General features: G+C 39.9%; 1 protein-coding gene across 1 annotated transcript in view; it reads right to left on the reverse strand.

Annotated features, from left to right (window-relative positions):
* Positions 1 to 15,114, reverse strand: part of LOC126485364 (transcription factor E2F5-like) — a 69,523-nt gene that overhangs the window by 4,326 nt on the left and 50,083 nt on the right. Inside the window, exon 8 of the mRNA XM_050108867.1 lies at positions 2,764 to 2,817. Within this exon, the coding sequence (XP_049964824.1) occupies positions 2,764 to 2,817 (54 nt within the window). The remainder of the gene's footprint in view (positions 1 to 2,763; positions 2,818 to 15,114) is intronic.

The following is a 15,114-nucleotide window of genomic DNA, read 5'->3' on the forward strand; positions in this document are numbered from 1 at the left end:
TGTCATCTTGGAGGCGTACCTTGGAACGGCCTTCCTGTTCTCCAGACCTAAACCCCATCGAGCACGTCTGGGATGCTCTCGGTCGACGTATTGCTGCACGTCTTCAAACCCCTAGGACACTTCAGGAGCTCCAACGGGCACTGGTGCAAGAATGGGAGGCTATACCCCAGCAGCTGCTCGACCATCTGATCCGGAGTATGCCAACCCATTGTGCAGCCTGTGTACGTGTGCATGGTGATCATATCCCATATTGATGTTGGGGTACATGCGCAGGAAACAGTGGCATTTTGTAGCACGTGTTTTGGGATGGTTTTCTCAACTTATCACCAATACCATGGACTTACAGATCTGTGTCGTGTGTTTTCCATATGTGCCCATGCTATTAGCGACAGTTTTGTGTAGTGCCACGTTGTATGGCACCACATTTCTGCAATTATCCTTCATTTATGAGCATGAATGTAGATGGCTGCTTCCACACTATAGTGATGTGTTGACTAATTGGTAGCATAATGTTTCCAGAGATAACAGTTTTGAGTAGAGAATGACCACTGAGATACTCTTTCTTTAATGGTTTATGTTTAATGGGCTCAATATATTTTTTCCTTCAATAATTTAAACCATCAATAATGCCAATAAATAAAAATGTAACTGATAGGTATACTTTCAACATAAAAACTGGTCATAAAATAAAACCAATATTTCTTGTTCCCAATTATCAATAGTGACATGGTGTATTCACTGTAAACAATATCCCATAGTAGTCACCACCACCACACACAACCACTATGTTATGAGAAAGATTATGACTTATTAAGGGAAACCCAACACCGTAATGTCAAATCATTAAATTACTCTTGGCTTTTTATAAGATGATGTATGATAGAGTTGCTGATTACCCTGTAACTTATTTATGAACTTACATACCAACTGGGACTGGACATCTTTTGTGTTTGAATACAGTCTTGGTATATTCCCAAATAATTTGCGATATTATAAAATTAGGATACACCATACAATCAAAATTACATTGCTTTATACCAGAAAATAAACTTATTTTGATGAGGACACTAATTTGAGGTAATTCACACACTTTCTCACTTTGATCATTTATTTTGTTTCATCACTAAGAATGACGACATTGTTCAGGTAGTTCCTGCACTTTTTTATTTGCCACTAAATCATAATGGTTACAGTTTTGATATAGGAAATTAAATATCACCACAAATAACATAATAACAGCATTATCAGTTTCTGACGCATGGTTATTTTTCCAATCCAAATGCAACAAAATACAATACATTCAAATAATTTGTTGAAGAGTGAAATTCTATTTCCTTACAATGGCAGCTTAATATGAGAAATGGAGTATGTAGGGTTTAAGTTTTCTCAAGGAGCCTCTTAAAAAGAAAGGGGGTTCATCCTATAATCAGGGTTGTCTATACTCTGGTAGATACGGTATTTCCACAGGCTTTCATCATGGCACATTTTCAATTTCACTTAAAGTGCATAACATATTTTGATTCTGCTTATCTTACATGTACCATACCATTCCATCCCCCCCCCCCCCCCTCTCAAATTGTGGACATGTTCATCTCTGCATCACCTTGTCACTTTTTTTTTTTTTTTTTTTTTTTTTTTTAAAAAGGAGGGGGCCACATTGAACAACATCATTTATGTCAAGCGTATGAAACTACGAGGCAGCGATTTTGAATAATCAGAACTTGTTCCAATGAAGGCCAAAAAGAACAATTATCAATTCTGATAAATTTCATAACCATATTTTTATAATTTGTAACAACACAGGAAACAACTGTCCTTCACTACTTCGTTTACCTGATGGCAATGAAGTGCCACATTCCTACTTCTCAGTTGTATATTGGAGCTACAAGTTTTGCCAGCCCGCAATATCTTTTCCAGTGTAAAATATCAGCACTGTCCCTGTAACACATACTGTCAATGTTTGCCTCACAAGGTCTGATGCTAAAATTACTCACTGACTTTATAAAGAAGGCACAGAAACAGCTTGCCAATCACCATCACGGGATACTAACAGCCTTGATTGTATCAAAAGGAAAATTCACTTCAGGAAACTATAATTTAAGGCAAATTACTGACCAGTACTTACCTTCAACAGGAGACACAAATTAAAGTACAAGGAACTGTCCTAGCTTTTTGAACTATTAGTTACTGAATTTGGAGGAAAGACAGATGGGTTGGGGAAGGTTAAAATGGGAGGACTGGTCATTCAGACTGTAGGATAACGGTGTTTTAATTCACAATCCTCTAAAACTGTTCATCATTGCTACTAATACTGCCAGTCCTCAATATCTGTATCAAAATAAACTGACAAGAAGCAAGCACGTTAAACAGATCTTTTGCATTATTCCTTTTACAAAACTACTAGGGTCACATGGAAAAGCAAGGAAAACTATTTGTAGCTTTCAAAATTATTGGTTCCTTCCTCAGGAAAGTTAGAAAGGAGGGGTTGTCACTCAGATGGTACCTTCACCTATTGTGAGGGTGAAGACAGATTTCTCTCCTCATCCTCTCAACAGGTGGGTCCCTCTCATCCTGAAGTCTGAAAAACAAAGCCATCATTTCTGGTTCTGCAAACCTACCCCTCTTTTTACCCTAATGAAAGCTACGAAGAGTTTTTTCACTTTCAAATGTGTCTATTAGCTGTACTGGAATTCTGCCGCCTGATGTAAGAACTGGTCAGTCATTGTCAATTATATTGATTGTGAAGTAAACACGTTTACTTACGTTCTGATGATATCAGATCTTCAAGGAACTCTCCATCAAAACCCATTGGCACATCTGAAACAATGGAATACATTTACAAGCCTTAGAGAGAGAGAGAGAGAGAGAGAGAGAGAGAGAGAGGGGGGGGGGGGGGATTTCTGAGAAAGTAATTTTTTGTAAGATACACATATACTTCACAGGGAAAGTTGTGCTAAGTGACACTTTGGTTGTCAAAGATCACTTAAAAGAGGTAGCCTCACCAGATATTACATGGGATCTTAGTTCAGCTAACCAAGAAAAAGTTAAGCTGTTCACATTCTGTTTTACTTCCAACAATGACGGTGCAGTCCATTTATGTTCTTGATTCATATAAAAACGATTAAAGATGTCAATGGGTTTTAAAAATGGCAATATTTATCCAATTGAAGAAAAACTCAATAACATGGATATTCATGGTAATAAAAGTCGCATCACTTAATAACAAATTATCCACAGGATGATACCTTTTTAGTTCGTTGTTTCATTTGGAATTACTTTCAGTGCAAAACAATGAAACTACATCCCTTAAATAATACCACACATAAGGAGATTAGAAGCATAGAGAAGCCAGTTTCTCTGTATAAACAACTTGCTTTATTCACCACACATTGCCAAAGTTTCTCTAATACAAATGGAACAGAAAAACATCGTTTGTTGGATGCTACAAGTTTTAAACATAATCTAATGTAATGTTGAAGCCAGAATAACTGAAGTCACAAATTTCCTTACTAAACCATAATGTAGAATAAATATGTTGTTGGTAGAGTTACCACTAGACCAGCAGGATAGTGGGAAATTCAGAATGGAAAGAAAGATTTCCATATCATCAAATCTAATGGTAAGGAGAGATGGAAGATGGGGTAACATCCAACCTTCGGACAATGAATCACAAATATAGATTAATTAAGAATAAGGAGGTATGCCAAATAAATTAAGTAGCAAGAGAAGTAAGTTTATTCAGCTACAGACAAAGGGGCAATTACTTAACAAAGGTATACAGGCAAACAGCAAAATGTGTTTCAAGCACTGAGAAGGCAAAAGAGAAACTAAATAAAAGTATTTGGAAATGTCTTCAAAGCATGTGAGAAGACAATGAAAATTTGAGGGTCGAAAAAAAATGAGAACAATATGACATGGAAGAAACAAAACCACGTTGGATGAACACCAGAATTAATCAGTTAAGATTACATCAGCAATGTCTAGAGGTTAGTGTCCTAGTTACTGAAGTAGAGGTCCTAACTTTAATTCCTAGTTAATGTATTAAATTTTTCTACATGCGAAATATCTGGAACAGGGTCCACTCATCCTCACACAGCCAAACAACTATCTGCATTATGAAACTGTGCAGATCATAAAATCAAATAAAGGGTTTTCACACCATGTAGGGAGTCCCATAAGTGTTTTCTTCAGTCAAGATGGCACAATAGCTAACAAGACACAGAACATTCTACAAGAATATGGGTATTTCTTTAAATGTTTATATCATTCAAGAGATTAATAAGAAACACAGCAGGTTAACAATAACAGTCTGGAAGTAACACCAGATGAGATGAATAAAGCCATTCTGACGTATGAACAATGGAATGGCACTGGAAAATTGTAAGTGTTTAGTGGTAATACTTTAAACTGAAGTAAAAATAACACAAAACAAAAATTCTTTACAGAATCTTTGCAGAGTAAGACAATTCACCAAAATTGGAACAAGAAAGGAGGTAAGTCACAAAAAACTACAGACCTATCAGTATTCTCACTGTTATACACAAGATATTCACTAAAACCACCTCCAACCACATAGTGGTAACTAGAAGGCAGAGAAACAGCAGAATTTAAAAGCTGATATAGCAAGTCAACAATTCCATTACCACATTTATATCACCACTTGGCTCCATTCTGCCCTCTACCTCATACCACCCATCCTTTGTTGCCGTCGTGTGTTTTATCACCTCCTCTTGTGCAGCCACATATTTCTCTACATTTCTCCAAGTTTTCCTTCTTCCTTTTCTTATCCACACATATTACCAACTCAGCCCAGTGTGGTCAAAATTATCCACCTGGCTGCTGCAGCACACATTCCACCTGCATACAGCTATAAGATCATATCCCATGTACCTGCTGCCTCTCCTTGCCCCAACACCCTCTCACTACTTGCCAACCCTTCACCCCAATCGAGATGCAATGCTGTCACAACATAACAGAGAGAGAGAGAGAGAGAGAGAGAGAGAGAGAGAGAGAGAGAGGGGGGGGGGGGGGGGGGGGGAAGCTTCGTAGAACAAAATTAAAGGAATGAGCCAAAAGCCGGCAGAGTTCTCACTTGTTTATGTGCTGTTCAACATTTCAATGCCTTTACTATTTATCTTTATCTGTTATATTACTTACATTTCACCAGTGCTAATCATTACCAATGTAACAGCTTAACACAGCAACTGCAAAACTAGGCCTGAATATCACTATACTAAGACTAACATGCTTCCTTAGAAAATTTTATTTTTAATGTGTCCTGATTAATCAATATTACAAACTGTTTTATTGATATACAGTGAAGATCTGGCTAAAAACGTTATCAAACCTCCCATAAACTTACGCCATTTATTGATCGTCCATATTTTGGTAATACAAGGAAGATTAAAATAAACCAAAAGAATTAATATACATTAATTTTTATTTACACTTTTTTTTTGCATACGACATACAGTATCATTATTTCATCACCTAAAATCCTACTGTCATTTCTTCCTTCATGGCACTCCTCCCATAATACGTCATGTTACCCATTCGTGGCATCATATATGCCAGCATTTTTTAAATCCTCTCACTATAATTCAATTGATATTGCGTTCCAAGTAGCAAGGATCTATTGGCCCAGCATGAATGCTCAGGATTTCTTTGGATTCCCTCCTGGAGTGAAGAAATGGTCTCCTTGAAGCCACTCGCTGCAAAGCAGTCACTGGTGAGCCTCGAAAGGGCTATTCACAGTTATGAGGTCATAGGTCGTGTCACCAGGAATTACCCAGTCTGTGTTGTTCTTTGACACCACAACCTTAACTTTCTAGGTGAGATGTTCCCCGAAAGAATCCACCATGAACATTTTCGTCCTATTCAGTAAAGAGAATTTAATGACTCAAAACTTTTATTCTTGGTTATTTATTCATTTTTATTTGTATTATATGCTAGTTTTGTTAAACTAGATGTTCTTTCTCCCATTTTGTTTCCAACAACCTTCAAGCAACCTAAGCATCAGGTCAATATGGCACTGTGGGTCCACCTGGATGCAAACAATTGTTTTATGCAGAGACAGACCAACAGAACAGAAAGTTACATTGGAAGCACCAAATCACTTGCCACCCAAGCATTTTCTCAATGCCTACAGAAATATCTTGCAGGCAGTTTGTCTTTTGGTATGGTTTTCCTGTGAAGAACACCATGGGGGCAGCTTCCATCTGCCAGCACACACACTATTACTGTTACTCTGGCATTTTCATTGCTGGAACTTCTTAAAGTAACATTTAACATCCTTAACACTATGTTGTTTGGTGACACCACAGTGGTGTCGTATGCGTAATATCGCTCAGTGGTTGGCAAAACCACAGTGGTATTGTGAGCATAGTATCGCGCAGTGGCCAACGACAGCACTTTAGTATCTTTTGCATTCTGTTGGTGTTTTGTTTGGGTAACAATAGAACACACGTCAACAAGTTTTTTGTTTTTATAATTACTTGTGCCCTTTCATCACGGCAGACCAAAGAGATGATACAATTATTTATGATGAATGCATGGACATCTTGTCTGATGTTCTGGATAACTTAACTGACTGGGAAGAAGACATTGGATATCAAAAAATGAAAGTGAAGCAGAAATCACTGGAAGATAGTGAAATAAGCCAAGAAGAATTCAGCGAACACTAAGGTTGCCAACTGATTTGGATGAATCCGATGAAGAAGACCGTGCACAGTGGTCAGACTGATTTACGAGGACCAATAATAAATTTGAAGGGCTCCGGGTCCAAACATATTTCCCAAAGATACACAGAGCGTTGAGGGTATTGTAGAATTATATATTTGGCACAATCTATACGAATATATTAGCAACAAAACCAACAAGTACTATAGTCAACACTGCAATAGAAGGAAACTGGGACCCAAACTTAGAAAATAGTTTGGGCTCGCTATCCTTACGGTAACTGTAAAAAAAGCAAGGATCGATGATTATTGGTCAACGAATCCGTTGATACACACCAACATTTCACAAAACGATGTCCCACAATTGATTCAGACAAATATTATCATTTTTACATTTTTCCGACAACAACAATAAACCAAATAAAGCCGACTAGCCTTTCAAAGTGCAATTCGTAATTTATTATTTTTCCAAAAAGTTTAAAGAAACTCTTAATCTAAGTCAAAACATCTAAATTGATGAAGGAATGATACCGTGGCATGGATGATTAAATTTTAAAGTTTACAGTCTGTCGAAAATTACGAAACATGGCATACTCATTCGGCTGTTGTGCGATTTGAGTATGGGATACATTTTCTCATTTGAGATATATTCTTGTGCTGAGCAGCCTTTAGCAAAAACAGTGATGGAACTAGTGACACCTTCTTATGGAAAGTGGCATCACATCAATATGGATAATTATTAGAACAGTGTAGAACTTACAGAGAAGTTACTTGAAATGAAAATTCGAGTTTGTGGGACAATACGGCAAAAAAGAGGATTTCCGGAAAAATTAAAGTGTGCAAAAGTCAATGTGTTTGAAGCTTGTCATCAGCGGAAAGGTGAAGTACTTGCACAGGTATGGAGAGCTTAGAAAACTAAAACAATATGAATGATCTCTACAATACATAATGCCACTTTGATTGACACTCAAAGAAAATGTAGAAATACCAATTACTCAACAAAAAACCTGAAAGTGTATTACACTACAACAAATACATTAAAGAAGTGGATCAGGCAGACCAATGTTTGAGTTATTACCCTATACACAGAAAAACTATAAAATGGTAAAAAAAAAAAGGTTTGCATGTACCTCTGTAATTTTGCCTTATTTAATGCATTCTGTACAGGGCAATATAAGAGTCTCTGGGTTCATCATTTTTTATTGAAAGTGTCCAGTTTGTGGATAAAAGATCATGTAGCTGCTTCTGAGCAAAACTTGGAGGTTGCCACTACATCGCGTACATCTCATGATCCGATTGACAGACTTTCCAGTCACATAAAGCAACACCGACTTATACTTATTTCCTAAATGAATAAACGAAAACGAAGAAACTGCCATGTATGTTCTATATATACAGGGTGAGTCACCTAACGTTACCGCTGGATATATTTCGTAAACCACATCAAATACTGACAAACCGATTCCACAGACCAAACGCGAGGAGAGTGGCTAGTGTAATTATTTAATACAAACCATACAAAAATGCACGGAAGTATGTTTTTTTAACACAAACTTACGTTTTTTAAAATGGAACCACGTTAGTTTTGTTAGCACATCTGAACATATAAACAAATACGTAATCAATGCCGTTTGTTGCATTGTAAAATGTTAATTACATTCGGAGATATTGTAACCTAAAGTTGACGCTTGAAACCTCTGATGTTCAATTGCGTGTTGTAACAAACACAGGCCATGGTCAGCGAGCAGCATCTGCAGGGACATGCTTACAATGACGACCGTGTTTACGAGTGTGGCTGTAGTGCACTGTTGTGGTTTGGTCTAGCTGTCGCAGTGTCCGCATGTAGCGCTTGCTGCTATTGTTATTCTGCATTCGTCTCTGCACGCAGACCAAATGTAGTACATCGTGTTACCAGACGTCTGTGATAGTGCAGTGTTGTAGGAACTGTGACCATGGTGTATTCGAACTCTGAAAAGGCGGAGATGATGGTACCTGGACAGAGAGCATCCAACGTGCCGTACATTGCAAAACATCTACCACTAACTGTATGCAACAGGTATGGTCGTAGCACAAAAACGGGTCCGTAACAGGCCCGTCACAGGAGAAGCAGGTGCAGTTGGTGTGTTAGCTGCTGTTGTCATGAACCCACACATGAGTACACGGGACATTGCGAAAGCCAGTGGACTGAGTCAAAGTAGTGTCATGCGCATACTGCATCATCAGCGCTTTCACCCGTTTCATGTGTCGCTACATCAGCAATTACATAGTGATGACTTTAATCATCAAGTGCAATTCTGTCAATAGGCATTAACAGAGAATGCGTTGCAGTTCTACCTGTTTACCGATGAAGCGGGTTTCACAAACCACGGGGCAGTGAATCTACGGAACATGCATTACTGGTCCGTGGACAATCCTCGCTGGCTCAGACAGGTAGAGCGACAGCGACCGTAGACTGTAAATGTATGGTGCGGAATCACTGGCGACTACCTCATTGGTCCTCACTTCATTGCAGGGGCCCAAACAGCTGCAACATACATCGCGTTTCTACAGAATGATCTGCCAACGTTGCTCGAAAATGTCCCACTGGAAACGCATTGACATATGTGGCATCAGCATGATGGTGCACCTGCACATTCCGCAATTAACACTAGGCTGACCCTTGCAGGGTGTCTACGTGGACAAGAAAAAAAAAATTCTCTGATTTTTCCAGGATTTCCCGGTTAAAAACACAATTTATCCCGGATGAAAATACAATTTCTCCCAGATGAAATTATGTATAAAGCGGGTGAAAATACATCTGTGTTAAGCAACAGTATACTTTCCCTCGGGCTGTAAAAACTATCAGTCCTTTGAATAGTGAAGGTCTTATACCGGCTGAGGACGTCCCAGCACTTAAGGAAACAGGAAAAACAATGCGTTTGGAAAGATGTTTGATGCGAGACAATATAGACAGATTTTATTTTCGTATTGCGAAAGTATATACACAAATTCCACAATTTACAGCATGGTAGCTTCCGAAGCCTTAAAAAAAGAGATTGCGTTGAGCGATGCACTTTTGTCAGCCAGTCATAGCTCATGTCACGTGATCTCGCTAGCGAATGACGGCAGTTATTCAGAGTACGAGGCCTGCGAGAGAGACAGGCACGGCGCGTACGTTACGAATGTGGGTCGAGCTCGCTCAACTCAGCAAAGTGCGTTTCTACACCGGTTAACGTAACTAAATGTGTATGTACGAACGTGAATTGCATCGACTATTGGAATCCACTATTATTAGTCCTACAATGATAGGAATCCGCAGGCCTACTAAAAGGCTCTAATTTGGCAATTAAAATCATACCAAAATGATTATCAGTTGCGTAAGGCACCACATCTTCTATGAAAGGAGAACTGTTACGAAGAAGAGACTAAATGCTGTAAATGAACGGTTATACCATTTCTATCGAGAATTGATTTAAAATTTTGTTGTACGAACAGTAATCAGTAAGACTTCATAATAACGGATTCCAGTACAAGATGAAATTCTCGTTAGTATGCACGCACCCGGTTGCGAGTTAACAGATCTAAATACACATTTTGCCTGCTGAGTTACAGGAATGAGCGAGCTCAGGCCGTTCTTCGTGACGTACGTGCCGCGGCCTGTCTTCCTCGTGGGCCTCGATCAGTGCGTAATACATGTTATGTATTCAACTACTAGCAGCATCATTGTTAAGTAGCACGACCATACAAAGACGAAAGGTTAATTGGTTAAAGTAATGTAAGTACACTATATCTTCACGAAAAGCTAAACTTTCACATATAGTATTGGGCATTAACAATGTTTTGCTGCTTTTTCTCGAAGGGCGTGGTTAGGCAGGAACCTAAGAATGCTTCGGAAACTAAACTGCTGTATTTGATGTATTTCATACATATACTCTCGTATTACGCAAACATGCAGTCCAAATGCCGATGCGAATCAAAGATCTTTCCAAAACGCGTTGTTTTTTGCAGGATTTCGTTTCCTAAAGTGCTCGGAAGTATAAAAACCCTAAACTTTCCATAAGCCATTTTCCAATAACACTATTTAGTTTTTATTTCGTGATTATAGCTGCAGCGATTTAGGAGAACCATTACGAAGTTAAGTTTATACTTAGCTGTAGTCGGTGTCATGTTTTCTCGACGAGTGATGCATCAACTTTTACATTGTTTTTATTCGAAACTCTGAATATACTGTACAACATTTAAACACCCACTGACATAAGGCTGCGAGCACTCACAACAAGGTCTAGGGATCTTTGAGAGCATTCTGCGTTCTGCCTGACTGGGACTGGAGTGGCAATGAAGGATGGGACAGAATAGGAGTCACCACTGTGTCAGCTGGTCAATGCAAAGCGATCCAGTGACTGGATGAAGTGGGAAGAGACATCGCTGCGAGCTGAGGAGGCGAGGTGAGATGACCAAGCCAGCAATCTATCACACGAAAGACGAGCCATCGCTTTCAGCAGCTAACATTGTTGCATGCCTGTTCAAAATCCCAATTCTGTGAAACGCCGTAATAATACAGCCGCTGTTACCGTGATTAAATACAAATAAAACAATTGCCGTTTATACATTCAATGCCAAAAACTGTAACTTGGTATATGTAAAGAGAAAAAAAACGTCGAGACAGTATTACAGGAAAATACTAGCTGGCAAATAAATGGTAAAGAAAACATTACGTAAGTTGGTCAAAGAAGAAAAGTCTGGAGCAAGAGTCTTGAAATACGAGTTTATTGAGCCGAGCAGCATGTTCTTTAGATGATCTTAGACTGCCGTGTAGCTAGCACGTTTCGGGTTTTTTTGTGCTCTATCTTTGCAACAAACATTGGCAAATACAGAAGCAGTTACTAGAGCGCACTCTGCAACATCAAAGTTCTCCAGCCATCGGATCACGCAAATCTTCAAGGGCAAACGCTCCGATTCGATGGTCCAAATATACGGAGCTAGTCTGGAATGGAAATCTTTAAATAGGTTTTACAGGGCATGTACAAACTGAATTATCATCCAGAGTGTTTCCTTTACTGCGGACTTGATTAGCAGAAAAATATGGAGAGGGAGCTTGCAAGTACGTCAAAGAACAGCAAGGAAACATAACGTGAAGACAACAATAACAGCTGAACAGGGTTTATTACATTTCTAGGTACGGAGGGATGCATAAAAAGCGACATTATCAATGTACTGGAAGTCAAGTAAAACCATATTTTAAAATTAAGCGGGTAAATCATTCCTCTACAAGTAAATCAACATGTACGCTGCTACAGAATCTAGACTTTAAATTAAAATTGGTATATGTACAACAGAAGGTCTACCAAGTCCTAAAGCACTTCGGAAATTTTACACACAGTAGAGCGCCTCAGCTGTAAAATAACTGGGAGGCCAAGTCGTTCGTAATCGGCAGACTTCATAACTTAGTAATTGTGGATGGGAGACGAGAGCAAGCAACCAATAGCAGCCGATAGAAAGAGAAAGGGAGAGGAGGAGAAGCCTCATGGTAAGAAATAAGCTAGAACGAAAAGGTGGCGAAGCCTTCAGAACTTTGGTCGATGAGCGCGGTGGCCTTAATATCTTTCGTCTTTATAATTGAGGTGCTGTTCTGTACATGTAAAATTAGCTAGAAACTTGCAACAGATTACTGGAGTAAGACTAGTTGATACGTTTTGTCATTCATAGTTTCTTAAAGGGTCAACAAACGCAGCACTACTAATAATATCGTAATTAACGCCGATTGTTGCTTGGCAGAGACAGTGTTGTCAAGTTCGATTTTCAAATCACACAGTCTGTCAGTAGTCAGTGTGCTCGGCTCACCTGTTGAATTCAGTTCTGCGCACGTGTGGGGCAAAATTTTATAAACTCACAAGGTAGGTAACACTCATTGTGTCATATTTCATTATACATAATAACGAGGCGCAGCCTTATTTACATCCACCGTTGTTCTTTCTCGAATAAAGGTTGCCCACCAACAACCACTGCGACTGCGCCATGACGATTGGTTTTCAAGATAGCTGGCTGTCAGATCCAGCATTCAAGGACTGGTTGGTGAAAGTACCTACAGACCTTTATAGTGCTAAATGTGGATTATGTCCAAGGACCCTCATTAACATCCGTACTATGGGAAGATCGGCTCTTACAAGTCACATGACAAAATCCAAGAAGCACGTCGCGAAACAGCTGCCATGAGAAGCACAGCAAGTGTGTACATCTACACCCGACCAGCAGCGACCACTTCAATCCAGCAGACAGATTCTACTTCCACTACAACACCTGCGGATTCAGCTGGGTCAACAACAGCGGCGTTGGCAGCTGGAATTGTTGCGCCACCGCAGAAGGATGTCACTGCAATGTCAAAACCCGTGGATAAACTGAGAGGAATTGATCGGATGGCAATAAAGGACGAAGTAACAAAGGCGGAAATACTGTGGTGTTTGGAGTGCATTGTTTCACACAAGTCACTGCGTAGTTCTGCGAACAACGTGTTGCTTTTCCCCGCAATGTTCCCCGACAGTGAAGTAGCCAAGAGCATGCGTTTACAAAAGGACAAAATCGGTTATACCGTGCAATATGGACTAGCTCCCTTCTTTGAGTCTGAAATTAAATCTGACCTCGTAAACGCATCAAGGACTGTTGTTTGTTTTGACGAATCCTTGAACAAGGTGTGCAAAAGAATCCAGATGGACATTTTAGTGCGTTATTGGGACATTAAAAAAAGTCTAGTGTGCACCCGTTACTACGCATCGGCTTTTCTAGGCAGTACGACGGCAGCTAAGCTACTCGAGTCCTTCAAGAAAAAAATTCCCGGCGAAGCAATGAAAAAACTTTTACAAGTATCGATGGACGGCCCTAACGTCAACTTCGCGTTCTTAAGGGAACTTAAAATTTTTTTGAAAGAAAATGAAGGAGTAGACACCGTTTTACTGGAAATTGGAACGTGTGGGCTTCACATTGTTCACGGCGCCTTCAAGTCCACAATTCAAGAAACACAGTGGATGATAATTCAGTTTTTACGTGCCTTGTACAATCTTTTTAAGGATGTCCCTGCCAGAAGAGCTCTGTATATTTCGACAACGGAATCGGAACTGTTTCCCTTAAAGTTTTGCGCGATCCAATGGCTGGAGAATGTGAAAGTTGCTGAGCGAGCTCTAGTAATGCTTCCGTTTCTGCGAATATTTGTTGGAAAACTGGAAGAAAAAAACAAACCAAAATGTGCTACCGACGGAGTAGTGGAGGATCACCTCAAGCACAAGCTACTTGGTCCGAAAATTGCCTTTTTCAAGACTTTTGCTGGAGACTTGACACCTTTCCTAAAGGATTTCCAATCCGATTGGCCGCTAGCACCGTTCCTCCACTCTGCTTTGCCAGAGATAATGGAGACAACGATGACACGATTTGTCCAGCCGACGAAGAGTTCGCCCTCAGTTAATTTGGACAAAGAATCCAATCTTTTGGGTGTGAACCACGTCAAGATTGGGTTCACCGTCAAGAATGAATTCAGAAAGTGCAGGTCTCTCACAGTCCTTGAAATCGCTAAGTTCCGGAGCGAATGCAGAAGAGGAATGATCAAGCTTGTGTCAAAATTGATAGAGAAATCTCCCTTACACTTTAGGTTCAAAAAAATGGTTCAAATGGCTCTGAGCACTATGGGACTTAACATCTATGGTCATCAGTCCCCTAGAACTGAGAACTATTTAAACCTAACTAACCTAAGGACATCACACAACACCCAGTCATCACGAGGCAGAGAAAATCCCTGACTCCGCCGGGAATCAAACCCGGGAAGCGAGAACGCTACCGCACGACCACGAGCTGCGGACAACACTTTAGGTTGACAAAAGCTGTAAGCTGCTCTGATCCCACAATAGCGTGCAGGGAGGCTGGTCCCAAAAGATTTCATTCCTTTCTACAGATTTTGGTGGAGAGCAATTGGATGAACGGTGTATGTGCCGATAAAGCAGAAGCGCAATACACTTCTGTTGTAAAGAAGAACTGCAAAACAAAATTCGTAACATTCAACAAAAAGGAGCAACGGCTAGACGAGTTCTGGATGAAATGTCTCAAGAACCAGAATGCAACGTGCCACAAGCTGCAGAAGGCAATGGAAATCGCGCTCACGGTCAAGCAGCTGCGGAGCGAGGATTCTCGGTGAACAAAGAGTGCCTCTTCGAGAATATGAGGAAACAATCTGTAGTGAGCAGAAGACTGGTGTACGACGCCGTCAAGACACACGGCGAAGTCCAAGGAGTGCCTAGTCCCTTATACACTCTGTAAGAAACTCACGAGATCGATATGCTGAAGACCTCAAAAATCGAAACGACGAGTCATCCATACATCGCAAAAGTGTTTCAAATTACACCTACACATACATCACTAACTAAAATACAAAATGATTCTGTTGTCCTAAATGCACTGAAATCTCGCTCTGCAACTA

Source organism: Schistocerca serialis, chromosome 1 (assembly GCF_023864345.2).
Source record: "Schistocerca serialis cubense isolate TAMUIC-IGC-003099 chromosome 1, iqSchSeri2.2, whole genome shotgun sequence".
NCBI classification, from domain to species: Eukaryota; Metazoa; Arthropoda; class Insecta; order Orthoptera; family Acrididae; genus Schistocerca; species Schistocerca serialis.